General features: G+C 45.6%; 1 protein-coding gene across 1 annotated transcript in view; it reads left to right on the forward strand.

The window, feature by feature from the left end:
* LOC120063037 (plasma membrane calcium-transporting ATPase 1-like) overlaps positions 1-17,201 on the forward strand; it is a 168,651-nt gene that overhangs the window by 88,607 nt on the left and 62,843 nt on the right. The window contains exons 8-13 of the mRNA XM_039013157.1: positions 1,361-1,543; positions 7,109-7,323; positions 7,489-7,731; positions 8,380-8,514; positions 8,737-8,846; positions 8,964-9,201. Coding sequence (XP_038869085.1) covers positions 1,361-1,543; positions 7,109-7,323; positions 7,489-7,731; positions 8,380-8,514; positions 8,737-8,846; positions 8,964-9,201 — 1,124 coding nt within the window. The remainder of the gene's footprint in view (positions 1-1,360; positions 1,544-7,108; positions 7,324-7,488; positions 7,732-8,379; positions 8,515-8,736; positions 8,847-8,963; positions 9,202-17,201) is intronic.

The raw sequence follows: 17,201 nt of genomic DNA on the forward strand, positions 1-17,201 counted from the left end.
GTTGACATGTTTTTTTTTTCGTGACACACACTCGCCCCCCTTCTTCGTCGTGGTGCGTGGTCCGTGCTGCGTTTGTAAGTGCTGTGCGTGAGTCAGTCCGTCCGTCTGCCAGTCCAGTCAGTGTGTGGCTGTGTTTATTCTGGTCTGTTCTAATGGGTTTTGTGTTGAGACTGGTAGCCTGTTCTGCTCAGTGCAGGGGGACTCATGTAAAGTCATATTATCAAGGCAAAAACAACACAAGTAGACGGTACAAAATGATCCTGCTAGATTGTGAATGTACTGCTTTTGTGTGAACTGACTATTGTTGCATGTGCCACAAATGGAATCCAAAAGAATGCATAAGGCACTGATTACCATAGAATACTGATATCTTTATTCATCCTTTACTTTTTCACCTTTATTATATTGTGAAATAGATATAGTGACTTGTTGCAGTGCCAGGTTGTTGGCAGAATGAAGATGAAACACAGGGATCACAATGCTCCCAGAGAACAAACAGAGCAAATCTAAGCTGTTGAAGTGGTGAAATGCAAATCTCATATTTGCGTATGTAAAACACGACTGAGCTCTGTAGCAGAGAGGAAAATGTTCAGTTGACAATCCCCCGACAAGGAAGCATTGTAAAATGTACAACCTGTATCTCTTGTTCTGAATCTATTCTCTGTTTACATGAATGCTGTAAAAATGTCTCCATAGACTCTGGGACAAGTTGTAAATCGTTAAATTGCTGCTTTAAATCCGTTTTGTATCATTAAATCCTTTTATCTCAAGCATTTCCTGCTGAATTCTGTGCTATGTGTTTACTCTTTCCAATACCTTCCTTCTTTCATAATGTTTCATTTCTGCATAAGAGTACTTAAACAATCAGTCGATTATTTTATTTTTTTAATACCAATTTTCCTTTAATGAAGAATACATCACATTGCTGAACTCTCCATCAAACTGACAGGTAACAACACATAATAACATCAGTGTTGATCACCTTAAGGGATTTGTTCTGGTTAAAGAGATCTAAGTGATCCGCAGCTGAGTTGTTTCAGTGGATCACTGTTCAGGACCTGAGTCTGGTGGTTTGGTGACTGACTGTGTCTCTGTCTCTCTTCCAACTGCAACTGAACCACAACCTCTCTGTGTCTCTCTGCCCTTCACCCCAACCCCTCCTTGATCCCTTTACTGTTGCTGCGCCTCTCCCCGACCCAACAAAACCTCACCACCAATCATCTTCAACCTCATATCACTATCTTAACCCCCCCAAACCTGCCCCACACCACTACTAAATGCTTCCCTCCGCTCAACCTCCCACTCCACCTCCCTCTATCCCATCCATCCCTCTTCCCCATCCCTTTACCCTATCCAATAGCTAAGACCCAGGACGGCATTGCCCTGGAGATCCAGCCCCTGAAGAGTGACGAGGCAGTTGAGTCTGAGGAGAAGGAGCCTGAGGTGGAGGTGAAACGGGTGAAGAAGGTTCAGGTCAACAAGAAGGAGAAGTCTGTGCTGCAGGGCAAACTCACCAAACTAGCCGTGCAGATCGGGAAGGCAGGTGAGGACCGAGGCGGAGATGCACACTTACACGGACACACACACGGATGGATATAAACCGATATATGTTACATCCGTATTCTAAAATGTATTATTTATTTTTTTATCTCAATCTACACACAATACCCCATAATGACAATGCAAAAACTGTTTTTAGAAAGCCTTGTGGCTTCTTGGGTGTAATGCAGCAAGCTTGGCACACCTGTATTTGGGGAGTTTCTCCTATTCTTCTCTACAGATCCTCTCAAGATCTGTCAGGTTGGATGGTGAGCGTCGCTGCACTGCTATTTTCAGGTCTCTCCAGAGATGTTCAATCCGGGCTCTGGCTGGGCCACTCATGAACATTCAGAGACTTGTCCTGATGCCACTCCTGCATTGTCTTGCCTGTATGCTTAGGGTTCGCCCCAGTCTGAGTTCCTGAGCACTCTGGAGCAGGTGGCTTTCATCAAGGATCTCTCTGTACTTTGCTCCGTTCATCTTTCCCTCGATCCTGACTAGTTTCCTACTCCCTGCCGCTGAAAAACATCCCCACAGCATCAAATCAAATCAAATGTATTTATATAGCCCTTCTTACATCAGCTGATATCTCAAAGTGCTGTACAGAAACCCAGCTTAAAACCCCAAACAGCAAGCAATGCAGGTGTAGAAGCACGGTGGCTAGGAAAAACTCCCTAGAAAGGCCCAAACCTTGGAAGAAACCTAGAGAGGAACCAGGCTATGAGGGGTGGCCAGTCCTCTTCTGGCTGTGCCGGGTGGAGATTATAACAGAACATGGTCAAGATGTTCAAATGTTCATAAATGACCAGCATGGTCAAATAATAATAATCACAGTAGTTGTCGAGGGTGCAACAAGTCAGCACCTCAGGAGTAAATGTCAGTTGGCTTTTCATAGCCGATCATTAAGAGTGTCTCTACCGCTCCTGCTGTCTCTAGAGAGTTGAAAACAGCAAGTCTGGAACAGGTAGCACGTCCGGTGAACAGGTCAGGGTTCCATAGCCGCAGGCAGAACATTTGAAACTGGAGCAGCAGCACGGCCAGGTGGACTGGGGACAGCAAGGAATCATCAGGCCAGGTAGTCCTGAGGCATGGTCCTAGGGCTCAGGTCCTCCAAGAGAGAGAAAGAGAGAAAAGGAGAATTAGAGAGAGCATACTTAAATTCACACATGACACCAGATTCGACAGGAGAAGTACTCCAGCTATAAGACTGACCCTAGCCCCCCGACACACACTACTGCAGCATAAATACTGGAGGCTGAGACCCTGTGGCCGATGATACCCCCGGACAGGGCCAAACAGGCAGGATATAACCCCACCCACTTTGCCAAAGCACAGCCCCCACACCACTAGAGGGATATCTTCAACCACCAATTTACCATCCTGAGACAAGGCCGAGTAAAGCCCACAAAGATCTCCGCCACGGCAAAACCCAAGGGGGGGGGGCGCGCCGCCAACCCAGACAGGAAGATCATGTCAGTGACTCAACCCACTCAAGTGGCACACCCCTCCTAGGGACGGCATGGAAGAGCACCAGTAAGCCAGTGACTCAGCCTCTGTAATAGGGTTAGAGGCAGAGAATCCCAGTGGAGAGAGGGGAACCGGCCAGGCAGAGACAGCAAGGGCGGTTCGTTGCTCCAGAGCCTTTCCGTTCACCTTCACACTCCTGGGCCAGACTACACTCAATCATATGACCTACTGAAGAGATGAGTCTTCAGTAAAGACTTAAAGGTTGAGACCGAGTCTGCGTCTCTCACATGGGTAGGCAGACCATTCCATAAAAATGGAGCTTTATAGGAGAAAGCCCTGCCTCCAGCTGTTTGCTTAGAAATTCTAGGGACAATTAGGAGGCCTGCGTCTTGTGACCGTAGCGTACGTGTAGGTATGTACGGCAGGACCAAATCGGAAAGATAGGTAGGAGCAAGCCCATGTAATGCTTTGTAGGTTAGCAGTAAAACCTTGAAATCAGCCCTTGCCTTAACAGGAAGCCAGTATAGAGAGGCTAGCACTGGAGTAATATAATCAAATTTGTTGGTTCTAGTCAGGATTCTAGCAGCCGTATTTAGCACTAACTGAAGTTTATTTAGTGCTTTATCCGGGTAGCCGGAAAGTAGAGCAGTGCCGTAGTCTAATGATGCTGCTGCCACCACCATGCTTCACCGTAGGTATGGTGCCAGGTGATGCTTGGCATTCAGGCAAAATAGTTCAATCTTGGTTTCATCAGAGCAGAGAATCTTGTTTCTCATGGTCTGAGAGTCCTTTAGGTGCCTTTTGGCAAACTCCAAGCAGGCTGTCATGTGCTTTTTACTGAAGAGTAGCTTCCATCTGGCCACTCTACCATCAAGGCTTGCAGAGACGGTTGTCCTTCTGGAAGGTTCTCCCATCTCCCCAGAGGAACTCTGGAGCTCTGTCAGAGTGACCATCGGGTTCTTGATCCCCTCCATGACCAAGGCCCTTCTCCGCCGATTGCTCAGTTTGGCCAGGCGGCCAGCTCCAGGAAGAGTCTTGGTGGTTCCAAACTTCTTCCATTTAAGAATGATGGAGGCCACTGTGTTCTTGGCGACCTTCAATGCTGCAGACATGTTTTGGTACCCTTCCCTAGATCTGTGCCTCGACACAAACCTGTCTCGGAGCTCTACGGACAATTCTTTCGGCCTCATGGCTTGGTTTATGCTCTGATATGCACTGTCAACTGTGGGACCTTTATATAGACAGGTGTGTGCCTTTCCCAATTATGTCCAATCAATTGAATTGTCCACAAGTGGACTCCAATCAAGATGTAGAAACATCTCAAGGATGATGAATGAAAACAGGATGCACTTGAGCTCAGTAAGTCTCATAGCAAAGGGTCTGAATAATTCTGTAAATAATGTATTTCTTTTCTTTTTTGCAAAAAAATCTAAAACCTCTTTTTGCTTTGTCATTATGGGGTATTGTGTGTAGATTGATGACGACACTAGTGTTGCACGGTATACCAAACGTCTGTACTGTTTCAATACTAGAACATAGAAACCGGTTCGGTATTCGAATTTTTGTTACTTTCTGTACTTCTGTCAAATGTGTCTCACGCCATCTACTGAGAGATGATCAGCATAGAGAAAGTAAAGTATTAAACCCCTTGACTTTTTTCTCCACATTTTGTTGTTTTACAGCCTGAATTTAAAATGGATTAAATTTAGATTATTTTGGTCACTGACCTACACACAATATCCCATAATATCCAAGTGGAATAATGTTTTTAGACATTTTAACAAATTAATTTAAAAAACAAAGCTGAAAAGTATACAACCCTTTTGTTATGGCAAGCCTAAATAAGTTCAGAAGTAAAAATGTGCTTAACAAGTCACATAATGAGTTACATGGACACACTCTGTGTGCAATAATAATGGTTCAAGTGATTTCTTTTTATGACTACCTCATCTCTGTACCCCACACATGTACAATTTTCTGTAAGGTCCCTCAGTCGAGCAGTGAATTTCAAACACAGATTCAACCACAAAGACCAGGGAGGTTTTCCAATGCGTCGCAAAGAAGGGCACCGATTGGTAGATGGGTAAAAATAAAAAGTAGACATTGAATATCTCTTTGAGCATGGTGAAGTTATTAATTACACTTTGGATGGTGTATCAATACACCCAGTCACTACAAAGATACAGGTGTCCTTTCTAACTCAGTTGGCGGAGAGGAAAGAAACCGCTCAGGGATTTCACCATAAAGCCAATGATTATTTTAAAACAGTTAGAGTTTAATGGCTATGGTAGGAGAAAACAGAGGATGGATCAACAACATTGTAGTTACTCCACAATACTAACCTAATTAACAGAGTGAAAAGAAGGAAGGCTGTACAGAATAGAAAATATTCCAAAACATGCATCCTGTTTGCGACAAGGCACTCACTTAAGCAATACTGCAAAAAATGTGTCAAAGCAGTTAACTTTTTGTCCTCAATAGAAAGTTATGTTTGGGGCAAATACAACACATTACTGAGTACCACTCTTGATATTTTCAAGCATAGTGGTGGCTGCACCATGTTATGGGTATGCTTGTAATCATTAAGAACTGGGGGGGTTTTCAGGATAACAAAGAAATGGAATGGAGCGAAGCACAGGTAACATCCTACAGAAAAGCCTGGTTCAGTCTGCTTTCCACTAGACATTGGGAGATTATTTCTCCTTTCAGCAGGACAATAACCTAAAACACACGACCAAATCGACACTGAAGTTGCTTACCAAGAAGACCGTGAATGTTCCTGAGTGGCCGAGTTACAATTTTGACTTAAATCTGCTTGAAAATCTATGGCAAGACTTGTAAAATGGTTGTCTAGCAATGATCAACAGCCAATTTTACAGAGCTTGAATAATTTTGAAAAGGATAATGTGCAAATTTTGTACAATCCAGGTATGCAAAGCACTTAGACTTACCCAGAAAGACTCAAATCTGTAATCACTGTCTACGGTGATTTTAACATGTATTGACTCAGGGGTTTGTGAATACTTATGTAAATGAGATATTTCTGTATTTCATTTTCAATACATTTGAAAACATTTCTAAAACCATGTTTTCACTTTGTCATTATGTATTGTGTATATAGATTGGTGAGAAACAATACCTTTGCTGTTCCCCGGTAGGCCGTCATTGTAAATAAGAATTTGTTCTTAACTGACTTGCCTAGTTAAATAAAAATTCAGGCTGTAACACAAAAAAGTGGAATATATTAAGGAGTATCAATACTTTCTGAAGGCACTGTACAGCTGAAGCTAACATCAATGTACTACCATTGTACCTTATGTGTGATAATATGCAAACCATAACGCAAAATATTGCTGACTTAAAAGCTGATTGTCACCAAAACTTAATTCATTCACCCCCGCCTCACGTCTCTCCCAGTCAAGATGATCTTTGCTTGAGCCTCGAACTGTGTGTGTGTGTGTGAATGACATCATGGGTCTTAAATAGACCGCGCACACTATTATAAAAGAACAGATTGCTTCTTCTATGCAAATGTTGTTGATCAGTACAATACAATTAGTCCCAAATGGAAACAGTTTTTCATCTATAGCCCCATGAAATCACACAAACGAAGCTCGATAACTCAATGCATGTGCACACTCCTATTGAATATGCATTCACCTGTATTGCTACATCTTGATTTACCCAGTTTATCAATAGAGATTTACCATTGAAATAAATGATTACCGTTATATTGTTATGTAGTTAGATTGCTTGTATGTATGTAATGATATTGAACTCAAAAGATCTGTCTGGAAGTGCCATTCTGTGACTTTGGCTAATGTGCCTTTTTTTTTTGCCGTGATATCGTTTTGGTATCTGATATTGTGACGGTATCGCGTATCCTGATATTAAACTCAAAATAAAAAAAATCTGGTATTGTGACAACATGAACGAGCACACACAGACAGAAAAACACAGAGAGACACACAGAGACAGACCGTGCAGATTGGGAAGGCAGAGGAGGTCTTAAAAACGTATGGACACACGTCATCGTTCATATATGCCTTCTCCTGGATTTGACAGCCGGATTGCAACTGTCTACTTTGTGTCCTATGCCCAGGTCTGATCATGTCAGCTCTGACGGTTATCATTCTCATCCTGTACTTCGTGATTGACACGTTCGGGGTGCAGGGTCGCCCATGGCTGAAGGAGTGTACCCCCATCTATATCCAGTACTTTGTCAAGTTCTTCATCATCGGAGTCACTGTTCTGGTGGTGGCTGTACCTGAGGGGCTGCCCCTAGCTGTCACCATCTCTCTGGCCTACTCTGTCAAGGTACACACACACACACACACACACACGATGCTGGTAGTGGCAGTGCCAGAGGGGCTGTCACCATCTCCCAGACTTACTCTGTCAGGTACACACACACACACACATACACACACACACACACACACACTGCTCTAACCTCTACTGTCTGTCTTGTCCCCTGTGTAGAAAATGATGAAGGACAATAACCTGGTGCGTCACCTGGATGCGTGCGAGACCATGGGGAACGCTACCACCATCTGCTCTGACAAGACAGGCACCCTCACCATGAACCGTATGACCGTGGTGCAGGCCTACTTGGGAGACACACACTACAAGAAAGTACCGGAACCTGACGTCATCAAACCATTCACTCTGGAAATCATGGTCAACAGCATCGCCATCAACTCAGCCTATACTACTAAGATTCTGGTAAGCGAGAGACACACACACACACACACACACACACACACACACACACACACACACACACACACACTGTATACACGCAACCTCAAATTGAACAAGCACTCACGATAAACCTTCACGTCTCACTATCACGCACGCATATATACACACACACACACACACACACACACACACACACACACACACACACACACACACACACACACACACACAGACAGACATGAAGCACACGCTAATATCGTCCCAGTCTTCAGTAATGGTCCATAATGGCATTTCAGAAAAATGTATGCTGCCTTCCATCCATTCATTCATCAGCCCATCAACACCATTTCAGATAATCACACAAGATGGAAGACACAGGCTTTAAATAGCCCTTAGGAGTAGCCCTCACTCATCTTCGCTCGTTCCGTGGAGCGTAGCGCCCTGACATATGGATCGCCACCCGACCTCTACACAGTGTGTGCACATCCATACGAAAGCATAGTGTCTTCTTCTCTAGTGCATATCTACATGGTTGCTTTTACACTCTATATGATGCCTGTCTCAATGTCCCTTTTACTGTATGTCTTCATGAAATACACATGTTGGTAGGATACGATATGTTGGTAGGATACAGTATGTAGGGTATGTGTAACGTTTTTGTTGCTCCAGTCCCCAGAGAAGGAGGGAGGTCTGCCCCGCCACGTTGGCAACAAGACGGAGTGCTCCCTATTGGGCTTCGTGCTGGAGCTGAAGAGAGACTACCAGCCAATCAGGGACGAGATTCCTGAAGAGAATCTGTACAAGGTGTGTAGCTGCTTCAAAATGTATCCATAACGTTAATGGTGCAATCTGTAACTTGTCTATCCAATGTATGTATATGTGTGTTTTGTTCCCGGTGGCCCCAAGACAAAATGTTCAAATAACCTACTACCCATTATTCTTACAGAGAGCTAACTTATACACAAACTACTGTACTATAATAATATAGTGTAATATGATAGTTATAACTGAGTGGTGTGTTTCAAGGTGTACACCTTCAACTCGTCCCGTAAGAGCATGAGCACGGTGCTGAAGAACACAGACGGTAGTGGCTTCCGCATGTACAGCAAGGGAGCTTCCGAGATCGTCCTACGCAAGTACGGAAGAGAGGGAGATTGGTCTTGTCTTTCACTGATGAACGGATACACAGAGAACGATGGAGTTAATCATCTGTGACGTGATGAGTTAAACATCTCTCCCCCTTCCCTCTCTAGATGTTCTCATATCCTGAACACAAACGGGGAGCCACGTATCTTCAAGCCTAAGGACCGTGATGAGATGGTGAAGAACGTGATTGAGCCCATGGCCTGTGACGGTCTGAGGACAATCTGTGTGGCCTACAGGGACTTCCCTGCCGAGGCAGGAGAACCAAACTGGGACAACGAGGCCGACATCCTTGATGAGCTCACCTGCATCTGTGTGGTCGGCATCGAGGATCCCGTCAGACACGAGGTGGGACACAGAAAGACGCATTCTGCATGAACAAAACACACACGGGGGGACACCCTCAGCCTGATCAGAAAGCACATAAATAATTGTGTGAATTTTGTAGTTGATCCCTACAGAGCTGAGGTTGTTGGATATGGCTGGACACTGCTTAGATTAGCTGTGTAGGGTGTTGTCTGGAGGTTGACTGGAGGTTGTGTGGAGGTTTTCCACAGTATCAGAGGTTTAGATATGAAACCCAATGTACGGGGGCTATATTTTCAGCTGGCGCTAAGGCGGTGCAAGTCTTGTAATGAATTATGTACTACCTTATGGATTCATTTAATCAGAATTATTTGGATTTGTAGCTTTACATTTTTTGGGGGGTCAATTTCGCCATGTTAAAACTGTCGCTCTGGCATTTTCTGCATCGCAGTGCTTGAGGCATCACTACAGCCCTGGGTTCGATCCCAGTCTGCGTCACAGCCGGCCGTGACCGGGAGACCCATGAGGCATACACTACATGAAAAAGTATGAGGACACCTGCTCGCCGAACATCTCATTCCAAAATCATGGGCATTAATATGGAGTTGGTCTCCCCTTTGCTGCTATATTAAAAAAAATATATATATATATATATATTTAACCTTTATTTAACTAGGCAAGTCAGTTAAGAACAAATTCTTATTTTCAATGACGGCCTTGGAACAGTGGGTTAACTGCCTTGTTCAGGGGCAGAATGACAGATTTTTAATTTGTCAGCTTGGGGATTCGATCTTGCAACCTTTCGGTTACTAGTCCAACGCTCTAACCACAAGGCTACCTGCCGCCCCGCACATGACCAAAAGTATGTGGACACCTGCTCGTCGAACATCTCATTGCAAAATCATGGGCATTAATATGGAGTTGGTCCCCCCTTTGCTGCTATAACAGCCTCCATTTTCTGGGCAGGCTTCCACTAGATGTTGGAACATTGCTGCGGGGATTTGCTTCCATTCAGCCACGAGCATTCGTGAGGTCGGACATTGATGTTAGGCCTGGCTCTGTTGGTTTTCCAATCAATCTCAAAGGTGTTCGATGTGGTTGAGGTCAGGGCTCTGCGAAGGCCAGTCAAGTCCTTCCACACCGATGTCGACAAACCATTTCTGTATATACCTCGCTTTGTGCATGTGGGCATTGTCATGCTGAAACAGGAAAGGGCCGTTGCCAAAGTTGGAGGCACAGAATCGTCTAGATTAATTGTATACTGTAGCTAAGGGGCCTGGCCCGAATCATGAAAAACAGCCCCAGACCATTATTCCTCCTCCACCAAACTTTACAGTTGGCACTATGCATTGGGGCAGGTAGCGTTCTCCTGGCATCCACTAAACCCAGATTCGTCCTTTGGACTGCCAGATGGAAAAGCGTGATTCATCACTCCAGAGAACACGTTTCCACTGCTCCAGAGTCCAATGGCGGCGAGATTTACACCACTCCAGCCGACGTTTGGCATTGCGCATGGTGATCTTAGGATTGTGTGTGGCTGCTCTGCCATGGAAACCCATTTCATGAAGCTCCCGACGAACAGGTCTTCTGCTGACATTGCTTCCAGAGGCAGTTTGGAACTCGGTTGCAACCGAGGACAGACGATTTTTATGCTACGCACTTCAGCACTCGGTGGTCCCATTCTATAAGCTTTTGTGGCCTACCACTTCGCAGCTGAGCCGTTGTTGCTCCTAGATGTTTCCACTTCATAATAACAGCACTTGCAGTTCACTGGGGCACCTCTAGCAGGGCAGAGATTTTACGAACTGACCACTGGCCATTCTACTGCCAATGTTTGTTTATGGAGTGTGCTCGATTTTATACACCTGTCAGCAACGGGTGTGGCTGAAATAGCCAAATCCCCTAATTTGAAGGGCTGTCCACATACTGCTCAAAAGTTTGGGGTCACTTAGAAATGTCCTTGTTTTTGAAAGAAAAGCACTTTTTTTGTCCATTTAAGACAACATCAAATTGTTCAGAAATAAAGTGTAGACATTGTTAATGTTGTAAATGACTATTGTAGCTGGAAAATGGAATGGAATATCTACATAGGCGTACACAGGCCCATTAACAGCAACCATCACTCCCGTGTTCCAATGGCACGTTGTGTTAGCTAATCATTTACATTACATTTACATTTAAGTCATTTAGCAGACGCTCTTATCCAGAGCGACTTACAAATTGGTGCATTCACCTTATGATATCCAGTGGAACAACCACTTTACAATAGTGCATCTAAATCTTTTAAGGGGGGGGGGGGGGGGGGGGGGGGGGTTAGAAGGATTACTTTATCCTATCCTAGGTATTCCTTAAAGAGGTGGGGTTTCAGGTGTCTCCGGAAGGTGGTGATTGACTCTGCTGACCTGGCGTCGTGAGGGAGTTTGTTCCACCATTGGGGTGCCAAAGCAGCGAACAGTTTTGACTGGGCTGAGCGGGAACTGTACTTCCTCAGAGGTAGGGAGGCGAGCAGGCCAGAGGTGGATGAACGCAGTGCCCTTGTTTGGGTGTAGGGCCTGATCAGAGCCTGAAGGTACGGAGGTGCCGTTCCCCTCACAGCTCCGTAGGCAAGCACCATGGTCTTGTAGTGGATGCGAGCTTCAACTGGAAGCCAGTGGAGAGAGCGGAGGAGCGGGGTGACGTGAGAGAACTTGGGAAGGTTGAACACCAGACGGGCTGCGGCGTTCTGGATGAGTTGTAGGGGTTTAATGGCACAGGCAGGGAGCCCAGCCAACAGCGAGTTGCAGTAATCCAGACGGGAGATGACAAGTGCCTGGATTAGGACCTGCGCCGCTTCCTGTGTGAGGCAGGGTCGTACTCTGCGAATGTTGTAGAGCATGAACCTACAGGAACGGGTCACCGCCTTGATGTTAGTTGAGAACGACAGGGTGTTGTCCAGGATCACGCCAAGGTTCTTAGCACTCTGGGAGGAGGACATAATGGAGTTGTCAACCGTGATGGCGAGATCATGGAACGGGCAGTCCTTCCCCGGGAGGAAGAGCAGCTCCATCTTGCCGAGGTTCAGCTTGAGGTGGTGATCCGTCATCCACACTGATATGTCTGCCAGACATGCAGAGATGCGATTCGCCACCTGGTTATCAGAAGGGGGAAAGGAGAAGATTAATTGTGTGTCGTCTGCATAGCAATGATAGGAGAGACCATGTGAGGATATGACAGAGCCAAGTGACTTGGTGTATAGCGAGAATAGGAGAGGGCCTAGAACAGAGCCCTGGGGGACACCAGTGGTAAGAGCACGTGGTGCTGACACAGATTCTCGCCACGCCACCTGGTAGGAGCGACCTGTCAGGTAGGATGCAATCCAAGCGTGGGCCGCGCCGGAGATGCCCAACTCGGAGAGGGTGGAGAGGAGGATCTGATGGTTCACAGTATCAAAGGCAGCCGATAGGTCTAGAAGGATGAGAGCAGAGGAGAGAGAGTTAGCTTTAGCAGTGCGGAGCGCCTCCGTGACACAGAGAAGAGCAGTCTCAGTTGAATGACTAGTCTTGAAACCTGACTGATTTGGATCAAGAAGGTCATTCTGAGAGAGATAGCAGGAGAGCTGGCCAAGGACGGCACGTTCAAGAGTTTTGGAGAGAAAAGAAAGAAGAGATACTGGTCTGTAGTTGTTGACATCGGAGGGATCGAGTGTAGGTTTTTTCAGAAGGGGTGCAACTCTCGCTCTCTTGAAGACGGAAGGGACGTAGCCAGCGGTCAAGGATGAGTTGATGAGCGAGGTGAGGTAAGGGAGAAGGTCTCCGGAAATGGTCTGGAGAAGAGAGGAGGGGATAGGGTCAAGCGGGCAGGTTGTTGGGTGGCCGGCCGTCACAAGACGCGAGATTTCATCTGGAGAGAGAGGGGAGAAAGAGGTCAAAGCACAGGGTAGGGCAGTGTGAGCAGAACCAGCGGTGTCGTTTGACTTAGCAAACGAGGATCGGATGTCGTCGACCTTCTTTTCAAAATGGTTGACGAAGTCATCCGCAGAGAGGGAGGAGGGGGGGGGAGGGGGAGGAGGATTCAGGAGGGAGGAGAAGGTGGCAAAGAGCTTCCTAGGGTTAGAGGCAGATGCTTGGAATTTAGAGTGGTAGAAAGTGGCTTTAGCAGCAGAGACAGAAGAGGAAAATGTAGAGAGGAGGGAGTGAAAGGATGCCAGGTCCGCAGGGAGGCGAGTTTTCCTCCATTTCCGCTCGGCTGCCCGGAGCCCTGTTCTGTGAGCTCGCAATGAGTCGTCGAGCCACGGAGCAGGAGGGGAGGACCGAGCCGGCCTGGAGGATAGGGGACATAGAGAGTCAAAGGATGCAGAAAGGGAGGAGAGGAGGGTTGAGGAGGCAGAATCAGGAGATGGTTTGAGCAGAGGGAAGAGATGATAGGATGGAAGAGGAGAGAGTAGCGGGGGAGAGAGAGCGAAGGTTGGGACGGCGCGATACCATCCGAGTAGGGGCAGAGTGGGAAGTGTTGGATGAGAGCGAGAGGGAAAAGGATACAAGGTAGTGGTCGGAGACTTGGAGGGGAGTTGCAATGAGATTAGTGGAAGAACAGCATCTAGTAAAGATGAGGTCAAGCGTATTGCCTGCCTTGTGAGTAGGGGGGGAAGGTGAGAGGGTGAGGTCAAAAGAGGAGAGGAGTGGAAAGAAGGAGGCAGAGAGGAATGAGTCAAAGGTAGACGTGGGGAGGTTAAAGTCACCCAGAACTGTGAGAGGTGAGCCATCCTCAGGAAAGGAACTTATCAAGGCGTCAAGCTCATTGATGAACTCTCCAAGGGAACCTGGAGGGCGATAAATGATAAGGATGTTAAGCTTGAAAGGGCTGGTAACTGTGACAGCATGGAATTCAAAGGAGGCGATAGACAGATGGGTCAGGGGAGAAAGAGAGAATGTCCACTTGGGAGAGATGAGGATCCCAGTGCCACCACCCCGCTGACCAGAAGCTCTCGGGGTGTGCGAGAACACGTGGGCAGACGAGGAGAGAGCAGTAGGAGTAGCAGTGTTATCTGTGGTACTCCATGTTTCCGTCAGTGCCAAGAAGTTGAGGGACTGGAGGGAAGCATAGGCTGAGATGAACTCTGCCTTGTCGGCCGCAGATCGGCAGTTCCAGAGGCTGCCGGAGACCTGGAACTCCACGTGGGTCGTGCGCGCTGGGACCACCAGGTTAGAGTGGCAGCGGCCACGCGGTGTGAAGCGTTTGTATGGTCTGTGCAGAGAGGAGAGAACAGGGATAGACAGACACATAGTTGACAGGCTACAGAAGAGGCTACGCTAATGCAAAGGAGATTGGAATGACAAGTGGACTACACGTCTCGAATGTTCAGAAAGTTAAGCTTACGTTGCAAAAATCTTATTGACTAAAATGATTAAAATGATACAGTACTGCTGGCTGGTGAAGTAGGCTAGCTAGCAGTGGCTGCGTTGTTGACTTTGTTTGAAAGTGTAGCTGGCTAGGTAACCTCTAACTGGCTAGGTAACCTCGATAACCTCGATAATTACTCTAAACTACACAATTATCTTAGATACAAAGACAGCAAAGACAACTATGTATCTAGCTAACACTACACTAATCAAATCGTTCCGTTGTAATGTATTATTAGTTTCTACAGTGCTGCTAGTCGGTAGAAGTTGACTAGCTAGCTAGCAGTTGTTGAATAGGTAGGAGAACGGTGGCGCGGCGACGAAAATAGCTGGCTAGCTAACCTCGATAATTACTCTAAACTACACAATTATCTTAGATACAAAGACAGCAAAGACAACTATGTAGCTAGCTAACACTACACTAATCAAATCGTTCCGTTGTAATGTATTATTAGTTTCTACAGTGCTGCTAGTCGGTAGAAGTTGACTAGCTAGCTAGCAGTTGTTGACTTAGTAGGAGAACGGTGGCGCGGCGCGGCGGACGAAAATAGCTGGCTAGCTAACCTCGATAATTACTCTAAACTACACAATTATCTTAGATACAAAGACAGCAAAGACAACTATGTAGCTAGCTAACACTACACTAATCAAGTCGTTCCGTTGTAATGTAATAGTTTCTACAGTGCTGCTATTCGGTAGAAGTTGGCTAGCTGGCTAGCTAGCAGTGTTGACTACGTTAGAAGGACGAAAATAGCTGGCTAGCTAACCTCGATAATTACTCTAAACTACACAATTATCTTTGATACAAAGACGGCTATGTAGCTAGCTAAGAAAAATTGCTAAGATCAAACAAATCAAACCGTTGTACTGTAATGAAATGTAATATTACCTGTGGAGCGAAGCGAAGTGCGACTACTCGCTCCAACCCGGAAGTTCAATAATAATCCAAGTGTATCATTTTAAAAGGCTAATTGAACATTAGAAAACCCTTTTGCAATTATGTTAGCACAGCTGAAAACTGTTGTTCTGATTAAAGAAGCAATAAAACGGACCTTTAGACTAGTTGAGTATCTGGAGCATCAGCATTTGTGGGTTCGATTACAGGATCAAAATGGCCAGAAACAAATAACTTTCTTCTGAAACTCGTCAGTCTATTCTTGTTCTGAGAAATGAAGGCTATTCCATGCGAGAAATTGCCAAGAAACTGAAGATCTCATACAACGCTGTGTAGTACTCCCTTCACAGAACAGCGCAAACTGGCTCTAACCAGAATAGAAAGAGGAGTGGGAGGCCCCGGTGCACAACTGAGCAAGAAGACAAGTACATTAGAGTGTCTAGTTTGAGAAACAGATGCCTCACAAGTCCTCAACAGTCAGCTTCATTAAATAGTACCCGCAAAACACCATTCTCAACGTCAACAGTGAATAGGCGACTCCGGCATGCTGGCCTCCTAGGCAGAGTTGCAAAGAAAAAGCCATATCTCAGACTCACCAATAAAAAGAAGTGTGTCTGTGAGAAATGTGGGAAAGGGCTGGTGTTGCCATAGCAACTGTGAGTTGAACTCTGTGAGAGAATCCTAAGTATATAGCGCAGTTTGTTTTGGCGATTTTACAGCTAGCAAGCTACTTCACATGCTGGTATTGACTTTGGTATTATTGTGTGTAGCTTAAGGTGACCAAATTTCTGAAATGAAAACCGGGAACATTTCCAGTTCGGCGGTCAATATGTCATTAAAATATCCAATGTTATTATCTATGAAATAAAAAAAAAAGGGGGACAATTCCTGGTTTCATGTATTTAGTCTAACATGCACACTGATAGACAGAGAAAACAACTATATTACAGAAACACTACAGACAAGACAGAACTGTCCGATCTGAACAGCCATTCAGGGGTCCTGGTAGTCTGGTTAGAATAAGAGCAGAAGAGAACATGAGCAAATTTTAAAAAACAGAGACAATAGTATATGTGAAATACTTAATAACATAATAAAGAAATAAGATGATGAGGAGATTGGTAACTACATAATATACTTATACCAACCTAATCTGCATATTTCTCAGAAGAAGAATGTATCTTCTTCAGGATTGCTCTGTCTTTGGCCAGCTTCTCCATGAACTCCTGGCAGGGGAGGATGAATTTTGTCTTCACAATAAGCATGGCCTTGATGGTAGGAACAGTGAACCTATTTCTTGCTGCTGTCCATAGATCATTCATTTGAGAGAACACTCTCTCGACTGGAGAGAGTGTTCTCTCAAATGTGCTTCCAGGTAAGCACAAGACAACAGATGCTAATCTAGCCAGGTTAGTGTGTGGGATGTCGTTCTCTTTGAAGTGGGTAACCACGGTGCTCCATCTCTGACTAAGCGGTGTCTCAGATGTTATCCATTTTTCAAGCGATCCCCCCTTTAGGAACTCTTGCAGGCCAGTAACCTCGTCACACAAAGCATCCTCATTGATGGTCACATTGGAGCATTTTTCCTGCAGTGTACCTGCTGCCTTCTGGATCTCTTCATGCTGAGGTTGCCTTTTTAAACAGAGACAATGTAAATATTTTCTTGCAAGTAGTTCACAGCCGTAGTGACGAATGAGTGGGATGTTTTGAGAAGCTCTCTTTAGACATGGCTCCATTTTCCTCTAGCTCTCTCAGAAGTCCTCTGACCA

The sequence above is a fragment of the Salvelinus namaycush genome, chromosome 2 (genome assembly GCF_016432855.1).
Source record: "Salvelinus namaycush isolate Seneca chromosome 2, SaNama_1.0, whole genome shotgun sequence".
NCBI lineage: Eukaryota > Metazoa > Chordata > Actinopteri > Salmoniformes > Salmonidae > Salvelinus > Salvelinus namaycush.